We start from the raw sequence: 9,203 nt of genomic DNA, 5'->3' as shown, positions 1-9,203 counted from the left end.
TGTTGACGTACTCCTCGAGCCCAGATTGGTAGGCATCAAGGACCTTGTCGACAGAAGCGTGGAAGACCTGAGTGGCGGCCTTGAGACCTTCAGTCTTCGCCTTGCCCAGCTCCACAAGGCTCTCGGCGTGATGTAGGAGAGCCTGGCGGGGATCGTCAGCATTACGCGCGACGACCTCAGAAAGCCCAGCGATTTCCTTCTCCTTAGGAGGTCCAGCGACTCCCTTATCCTCGGCCGGCTTGGCAGCACCCTTCTTCTTCTTGGGGATAGGGGCATCCTTGGCCTTGGTGGCGCTGCTGTATATGCGCTGGGCAGCATGAAGGGCGCTGATGGCCTGGACAGTAGCCGCGGAAGCCAGCAACAGCAGCAAACGCACCAGCTTCCGGTCCTACCACGAGCCAAGATCCATATCAGGGCTCATAGGGGGGCGAAACCATATGCGCCCCTTTTTCTTCTTCTTCGCTTTCCTCCTTTCTTTCACACCACTTACAACCAACCCCCCCTCCCACGCGCAATGCACAATACCCACCAGAACGACAGATACTAACAACACCCCCAATAGACCTGCACCCATCCTGCGTGCCGCACGCCTTCTCTCAACTCGGCAACCTCAAGACTCACCTCCGCCGCCACACCGGCAAGCGCACCTTCGCCTGCCCCACCTGCGGCAACACCTTCGCCCAGCGCGGCAATATGCGCGCGCATGCTGCAGTGCATGATGCCGGGGCGCGCGGCGAAGAGGTATGTGTGCCGCTTGGATGGATGCGGGAAGTCGTTTACACAGTTGGGGAATTTGAAGACTCATATGAATCGATTTAATGGCCGCGAGTGTGAACAAGAAGGTTATTCTTTCGCTCTACCACAAATCAACTGGCTTCTCCCTCAGATGTTGAACCCGTCTTGTACGAAGAATCGTCTCTTGTTGTTTGATCTACTGCTCTACTCTCGTCCGCGCGAAAGCGTTTCTCATATCTCCGAGAAAGCTCCTCTAGCGGCGAGGATTCCCTGCGCCGCTTCTTACCCAGGGCTTATCAGTTGTGACGATGCCGGTCTGCTGCCCGACGACGGATGCTGCATCCTCCGCTTGCTCGAGAAGCGAATATAGTTTGTTGGTAGGGAGGATAATTGGATCGCGTAGCTGTAGTTCAGCCCCAGCCAGGGCTTCCGTGGCGAAGTCTCGAAGGCGTAGCCGAAGGCCTCCTGTGCGAGATGCGCTTGGATTGCTATTGCTATCACGGAAAACCTGCATCAGGTTAGCATAGGACGTAGGTGACAATGGTGTATGCAACCCTGGTTCGCGACGATCAGTTGGGCGACTAGTTCTTTCTCCCCAGCTTCATTTGTGATAATGTTCGGCCTCCAGACAGATAAGGTTGCCTTCTTGCCAGTTTTGTATTCGATATCCAAGCCCACAACTACCAGAATATCGCTATCAGACCCAAGGATATAATCGTCCGCAAGACGCTCGAGGTCCTTTCTCTTCTGCGAATACGACACCTCAATCACGATTCCTGGAAATTGGGCCTTCGAGTGCCGGAACTGCGCGTCAGGATCATGCTTGCCATACTCTTCGTCTGCAAACTTGATTGATGCTGATCCGCCAGACCTGATCTCCTTTGCGAACTCTGCTGAGGCGTTTTGGATAGACTTCAATTGGACTTGTATCTCCTCGACAATGCTTGTAATGAATTCTTCGTGCAAGGTGGTGGGCATTCGAAGAACAAGTCGACTGGTGGAGGGGAAGTAATCATATCTACGTGCAGTGTTAGCTAGGTAATAAAATCGGACAGAGGGGGTTGATCAGGGTTTTTTATACCGGAGTTTATGCTGTGCAAACCCCCAGAGCGACTCATCTCTTTGGAGTTCGTGCTGCAGCTCCTGGTACCCCTTCAGGTCTAATAAGTAGACAGCCCAGGGCGTACTCGTCAAGTTGCGTCCCTCCTGCCGATTCTTAATCTCCTCTATAATGCGCGAGACCAAACTTGTTGTCGTCTTATCTGTTAGGGGAGGGGTCAAAGGGAGGCTGGTGAAACTTTCCGGAGGCGTAGCGTGTTGACGGGGATGGGTTTGAATGCTCATGATATTGTAGTCGTGTGTGTAGAAATCGGCAGATGAGATGATGGCAGTATTCGGTCCACGGGCATTGGCTGAAGGTGTGAGCTTTATAAATCGTTAGTCACTTTGGCCAAAGGTACTGACCGGTAAGAGTAGTCGTAGTTATTGACCTCTAGATTGAGGTATGCAAGGAGGTTTCTGAATTCGGAGATTTCGACTATATTAAAAGAGACCGAACAACGTGCAAGGCCTCGTGCCATCGCAGTAGAGATACTTAATTGCTAAAGGGTGTTTTGTTGCTCCTGGCTATTAACAATCTCATGTACAGTTTGTAGATGAACTGCAATAAATGCTGTACCACCAGACTCTCTGTACTCCTTTGGACAATATTTTCAACGCCAGTATATAGCCTCAGAGCCTTCCTGTTGATATATTGTGTCAATTGGACCCGGCATATGCTTCCATACAAAGGATGTCCGCGCCCGACGCTTTTCTGTTGGTTTTCGTCTAGATCGTTTGGTAGAAGAGGAGGATGTGACTGGATCGAACGATTTGAGGTCTGGAGTATCGTGGCTAGAAAGAACACTTGATTCAGGGGGTGGCGATGATGCGCCTAAAGGGTCCATTTTGTCTTGATACAATAGTATTTATATTAAAGGCTTCAATTTCTACAGGACAAGAGATCGGTGAAAACTCTATCTCATACCCTGTTAATATTGCAATAGATATTGTAATAGTCAAATACTACTGCCAACACTGCATATTGCATATCCTATCCCCCTATTCGGGAACTATAGGGCGCATTGATTATTTACCAGGTGTCAGCATGTATTGCAGGGATTGTCATAATAACGTAATAAATGTACGAACACATGCACATATGCACAAAGACAGTAACATCCCATGAATTGCTCTCTCCTATGTTTTCCCTTGCCCCAATATAGGGATAATCTCAATCAACATCAACCCATCCACTGGCTACAGCCCGCGCGTGCCAACCCCTATACACCTACCAGCTGAACAGACGCCGCAGCTCAGAAAATGCGCGTAGCCAACTATCCATCCAGTCCCTCCCCCTTCACACGCTCAAACAACAGCAACCCAGGTGCTGGTCCCAGTAACGGCAATGCTCAGCAGGTACCCCCACTTCCACTTACGCATCCCTACTGCTCCCCAACAAATACAGCGACTTCCGCAAATGCTCGAACTGCAACCAAATAATCCATAGCCCACGCCCCTAGGCATGTGGGCCTTCCAGTCAGGCATCGTCCAACCTATGACATAGCATGCGTGCGCGTCCACTCCCTCGCCGTCGCGATGGCGGCGGGCTCATCCTCCTTCCAGCGCTTGGCGACATCGGGGGCGAGAGGGTCATCGGGGTTAGGGGCGCCGAGGAGGGCCTGGATGGAGAGGAGGATGGTGCGGATTTGGAGAGCTGGAGACCAGTTGCCTTTGGGAGTGCGTTAGTATTTTGGTATGTGGATGGGTAGATGCGGGGTAGGTTGGTGGAGGATATGAGACTGACTCTTCAACACATCAAGGCAGATGCGGCCGAGCTTGTCGATGTTGGGGTGGTAGATCTTGGTGAGGAAACGGATCTTGGGGGGCGTCATTGGGTAGTCGTCTGGGAGGAAGAGTTCGAGGTTGAAAATGCCACCTGGTTTGTGTCAGTATGGCTGAAGCCGGCAAGTCATAGGACGCCACATACCCTCATAAGGCGATTGTGTGGGGCCATGGATCTTAACATCAAAATAGCGCAGGTTGTCGTCGTGAGGGATGGCGCTGATGCCCGGGACACTGTATAGGAGGTCAGGCTGTGGAGTCTGACATGCGCGGGGTGATGGCTTACGGTTCTGCCATCAGCCGCTCGGTCTCCTTGATGATCCGCTTTGGTAACGCGGCCATATTTGTAGTTTGCTGTAATATTCCACTCCTGGAAGTCGTTTCAAGAGGTGATAGGAGGGTTCAGTGAGGTTTCCGTGTCTCACTGCGCGTACCCTATCGGCGGGTAAGGTGGAGGGGTAGTGGGGTGGTCGATCGCGTGAGTGTCGGCAGAGGATGAAGCTGCAACAGGTGAGCTTGAGAAGAATAGTATAGAAAAGCGCTTTACCTACAGATAGAATAATATTTCAAAGAAAATTGTGGCTGTGACGTATATGTAAGCCTCGAGGTCTTTGTTAAATTATGCGGGACTGCGGTCAAACCCGTCACCGTCAAACTGGCGCTAGTCTACTTATGGACGGCTTGGGAGCACGATCATGGAGGATGATTCACGATGGCAATCGGCGACGCTTTATATCCCAGGATACAATTTCGAAGGCGCTCAAAAGATATACTGCGGTTAGAGTGATAGATCGCCATACATGACAGCTTCCGTCCATTAATAAGGCGCCAGGCAATGCGCTTTGGAGCACCCGCGACCGCAGTTGGGGAGTGGCCTGCATCGTGAGCTTCCGCCCTATGGCAGGGACGCATGACGGCGCGGAGTGATGGAGAAAATTCGCGAAGAGAAGGGCATTAAGTCGGCGTTTGACAGCAGTACATTTGATGCCAATGTCTCTATCCACGTTCAAAAGTCCGCCACGGACATTGGGTCCGCGACAATCTCGCCTTCCGGACGAGATGTAGCTATTGCTTCGTGAGTGTCCTCCGTCCAGGTATACCGGCCATATTCTAACTAGTAGTACAGGAAAACCGGCCTTGACATCATCGACCTCGACTCACCGCTGAATCCCCCCCGACACCTCCGACATGGCACATCATGGAACATCGCCGACGTACAATGGTCGCCCTTCGCCGCCCGCGACTACTGGGTCGCCTGCACCGCGAACCAGAAGGCGCTGGTGTGGAACCTTGCCATGCAAGAGGATACGCGGCAGGGAGCCATCGAACATACGCTACACGCGCACACGCGCGCGATCACCGACATCAACTTCTCAGCCCATCACCCCGATATCCTGGCGACATGCGCGGTTGACGGATACGTCAATGCGTGGGATCTGCGGAGGCCGCGTCGGCCAGCATTGACATTTGTGGATTGGGACGCGGGCGCGACGCAGGTGAAGTGGAATCGGCAGGAGGGGCATATACTGGCGTCATCGCATGACAGATGGCTGCGAATTTGGGACGACCGGCATGGAGCATACCCGATGAAGTCGATTGAGGCGCATAGCTCGAAGATCTACGGTGTGGATTGGAACCGTGTTTCTGCAACGCAGATTGTTACGTGTTCGCTGGATAAGAGTATCAAGTTCTGGGACACTGCTGCGGAAGAGCCTATCCCGGAGCGAGTCATTCGGACTTCTTTTCCGGTGTGGCGTGCTAGACATACACCTTTTGGTTGGGGTCTCCTGGCGATGCCACAGAATGCGCCGGGAAACCTGTATTTGTATGACCGGCGAAAGGAGGGCGTGGAGTCCGATACAATGGCCCCTGCGGTAGCAGTATTCAACCACGGCGAGCGGCAGGTGAAGGAGTTCCTATGGAGATCACGCGGCAGTATTAATGAGGATGGAATGGACAACCGCGAATTTCAGCTGGTATCCTGGGGAGACGATAAGGAGCTGAAACTACAACGCGTGGCGAATTCATTGCTCGAAAATGTCGGATATGTCAAGGGGAGCCAGATGACGAAGAAGCTGAATGTTACTCGCAAAGGCGCCATTTACAAAACGTTTAGAAACGTGGAGCGAGCGGAGATGGAGAAGAAGTCTGCTACGATCAAGGCTCCTCGCCTGTTGAGCAGCAGCCACGACAAAGAGAATTCATACAGCGTCCTCAGCGACGAGATTAAGAAGATGTCTCCGACGAAGAGGTTTCGGAGCAGGGTGGGCGTTCATGGATCGACCATGAGAGGAAAGCCCATGAATTCCGAATGGCGGAGCCAGATCAACTGGATGAGCGGTATCAAGTTCAGCGCCAATGGCGGTGGCGATGATGAGGATGGGCAGGGCAAAATCCCTGCGCGACGACTGTCTGTCATCAGTCCCAATTTCGATATGGAAGGCGATTGGGACACGCCGGAGTCGCTACACGACGAGATCATCCGTGTGCACCAGCAGTACAGTAAGGTCACGTTCAACGATGTTAATATGGACACTCGCTCCGTTACGGCGTCGATGAATGGTCCGTGGGGCAAGGACGGGGAGTCGGTGTTCATTAAGGCTACGATACAGTTTCCAAACCAGTATCCCGGGCCCAAAATACCCACGTTCAATATTGGTAAGTCCTCTTTGATATCAGACGATACCAACGAGCGGATTTCGCACGAGGTTCAACAGATTGCTACCGGATTTATTGGGCGTCACCGTGGCTGCCTAGAGGCTGCGCTCTGCTATTTGCTTGGGGAAGTCAATCTCGAAGAGAGCACGCAATGGCTCAAGGGATCTGACGACGTTGATAATCTTGACGGTATTGCAGACGTGAGCTCTAGCGACGAAGATGATGATGACTTACCAGCGACCAATTCAGCGATGATGTCTCAAGAATTGGATCCAACCTCAACAGAGGGGATTCTTGTTGCGAGTCGGCGTCACGCTAACGTACCCCTCCCGAGACTTTCAGGCGCTCGATTCTCCAACAATGGTAAGCTCATCTGCTTCTTTCCACCGAAAGAAGAGAGGTTCAAGTCCCTCCTTGGCTCCGTCACGTGGGACAAATCGAGGGTCAAAGACGGGCCTTCCTTCAATACATTTTCCCGCCTTGCTACAGTGTCGCTTCCACCGAGAAGCAAGTTTGCATCGCTCAATGAGGAGGAAGATTTCGAGTCAGATTCGTCGCAAGGCTCTGGAAGCGAATCCTCGAGCGATTCCGACTCTTCACAGTTCCAAGTCAGCGTCGCATTCGATTTCTGGCGAAAGATCCATGGCACGAGTTATCGGAAGGGACTGTCTGCAAATCGGTCCAATAAGTCGAGTGGGGCTGGAACTGGTACCGGAACTCTGAGTAAGGGGCGGCTTTCGAAGCCTAAAAACATGATTGCGATGTACGATGTGTCCGATTATTTGCCGGGGAAGCTTGAGCTGGCTCAGGAATATGCCGTGTTTGGCGAAGGAACAGATGTTTGCAACCGCAACGCGATGATTGCGATGAAGTACGGGCACCAGGAGCATGCAGACTTATGGACATATGCCGGGATGTTGCTGCAGCATGAGGTACCTCTCGAGATCCTTGATCAGTCGCATCGGAAGGAGCCTATCCTTGTTATTGCGCGGGATATGATCAAACACTGTAGGCGTGACAGTCAATATGACAGCGGCATCGATATGCCCTTTGACACGAAGAACCTTGCCATATCGGGAAGAGTCAAGTGGGGATACAGCCCTCTCGCCAAAAGCCTGATTGATGACCTCTTTGATCATTTCGAGAAGCTGGTTGACATACAGATGCTGGCGATGCTATCTTGCGTCTTCAGCGAACCATCTACTGTTGACCCATTACCAAACACAGAGATACGTCCTACGCAACCACAGACTCCACTTTCCATGAAGACGCCTGCGTTCTCTTTGGACTACTTCCCGTCTGATATTGCTGTGTGGAGCACATATCAAAAGACACCATATAACTCGATACCTTCTACTCCAAGGGCAGCTCTCACTCCATTTTATGGCTCTCTCGGATCGTCAAATGGGCCGTGGAGCAGTGATCCTGCGTCTGCCTCATTCTCTTGTGGCGAAACCCCCCCTCTGAGGTCTACAGGAGGCAGCTTGGAGAAGCTCCATGAGAAGCTACACCTACAGTCCCAAAGCTTGTCAACATCCCCGGATGATAGGCGGTTACTGCAGCGTGCCAACTCTGGCCTTGCATCCAGCTTTGCTTCGAATTTGAAGAACCCTTTCTACAACACAGGTTCCTCATCCCCTCCGAATCGCAAGCGCCCCAGTCCAGTAGAGAGCATGATCAGCACTCTGACGCCTAGCGCCGTGACGTGGGGTAATACAACATATCTCGAAAGCGTCCGAGAAAAGTCGCCGTATGCCAAGTCGACGTATTCTGATGACGACAGTACTACCGTGAATGAAACCTTAGTGACAGTGACCGGTATTAGCGTCACGATGCATAATCAGAGCGCCTTTGACGACGAAAGTTGCATGTCGACGCCACTTCTCGAGTTCGAGCACACTGCGGTATTTAAAAGCTACCGCATGCTATATGCCGAGATGCTCTTTGCTTGGTCTCTTCCCTTCACTAGGTTGGAAATCCTCAAATTTGACTCACTGCTAGAATACTTCACCCCTGGTTCCCCATCGCCACCATTCTCAAAACCGAATGCGGCATCGATCCATTCTGTGGACCATGACATGCCGCCCTCACCAATACTCCTCGGCAAACAGGACACCCACCAGCCTATCTCGGACCGCGGCCTCTCCATCACGGGATACTGCCTCAAGCACGAGCATCGCCTCGAACCTCTCAATTCCTCTTCAACCTCCACTCTTGGCGGCGCAGTCGGTCGCTGCGAGCGCTGCAAAATGACGAAGCGGCAGCTTAAATGCGTCATCTGCATCGAGCCCATCACCGGCGACTACGCTGCCTGTCTGTCCTGCGGCTGCGCATCGCACCAGATCTGTCTCGACGCCTACCTCTCCTCATGGGACGACGAGGAGGCAACAAAAGACGACATGACATGCGCCGGGGGATGCGACTGCAACTGCACGCGCCGGGCCGGAATGGGCGTCGTAGAGAGCTGGGAGGTGATGATGGGAGCGCTGGAGAAGATGCGTAAGAAGGAGGCGAGGCGGGCGAAGGTGCCGCCGCGGCGGTTAACGGAGGAGTGGGATGAGGGGAGTGATTGGGACGGTGCGAGGGGCAGTAGGGCGGAGGTGCCGCCGGCGAAGACACCGAGGGGGACGATGGGGCAGGCGATGGGGCAGGCGCAGTTGAATTACTCGACGCTGAGTCGGAGGTTGGGGCAGGTGAGGGTGAGAGATGGGTGGATGGGAGTTGGGAGTGGGTTGAGGAAGAAGGGAAGTGTGAGTAGTACTGAGGGAGTATGATATGGCTTGAAGGCGTATGGATTGAATGCATGGGTTGGCGTTGCGATGGCTTGGGGATAGCTGTATAGTACGATCGAGAATGCTTTATATAATGTAAGATGGCGTATGCTCCACCGGCCAAATCGATGATACTCATAATTTCAAATACGCTTT

At 52.7% G+C, this 9,203-nt stretch overlaps 3 protein-coding genes across 3 annotated transcripts; 1 reads left to right on the top strand and 2 right to left on the bottom strand.

Annotated features, from left to right (window-relative positions):
- Positions 1–1,248: 1,248 nt before the first annotated feature.
- On the bottom strand, positions 1,249–2,079 carry VC83_07343 (uncharacterized protein; the record flags this gene model as incomplete). The annotated part of the gene is made up of 2 exons (XM_024470916.1): positions 1,249–1,753; positions 1,817–2,079. The coding sequence occupies 2 exons, from the start codon at positions 2,077–2,079 to the stop codon at positions 1,249–1,251; spliced, it is 768 nt and encodes a 255-aa protein (XP_024321867.1).
- Positions 2,080–3,380: 1,301 nt separating this feature from the next.
- Positions 3,381–4,218, bottom strand: UBC13 (ubiquitin-conjugating enzyme). Its single transcript, XM_024470915.1, has 4 exons — positions 4,170–4,218; positions 3,905–4,119; positions 3,764–3,852; positions 3,381–3,712 (listed from the first exon to the last, which is right to left on the bottom strand). Exons 2-4 carry the CDS (start codon positions 3,958–3,960, stop codon positions 3,519–3,521), a joined length of 339 nt encoding a protein of 112 aa, XP_024321909.1. The 5' UTR covers positions 3,961–4,119; positions 4,170–4,218; the 3' UTR covers positions 3,381–3,518.
- A 9-nt stretch (positions 4,219–4,227) lies between these two features.
- On the top strand, positions 4,228–9,196 carry VC83_07341 (uncharacterized protein). Its single transcript, XM_024470914.1, has 2 exons — positions 4,228–4,693; positions 4,745–9,196. Exons 1-2 carry the CDS (start codon positions 4,545–4,547, stop codon positions 9,048–9,050), a joined length of 4,455 nt encoding a protein of 1,484 aa, XP_024321969.1. The 5' UTR covers positions 4,228–4,544; the 3' UTR covers positions 9,051–9,196.
- The last annotated feature ends 7 nt before the right edge of the window (positions 9,197–9,203 follow it).

The sequence above is a fragment of the Pseudogymnoascus destructans genome (assembly GCF_001641265.1).
Source record: "Pseudogymnoascus destructans isolate 20631-21 unplaced genomic scaffold scaffold_18, whole genome shotgun sequence".
Classification (NCBI taxonomy): Eukaryota; Fungi; Ascomycota; class Leotiomycetes; order Thelebolales; family Thelebolaceae; genus Pseudogymnoascus; species Pseudogymnoascus destructans.
Note: the sequence above shows the minus strand (reverse complement) of the source record. Positions and strands in the feature narration are given on the sequence as shown.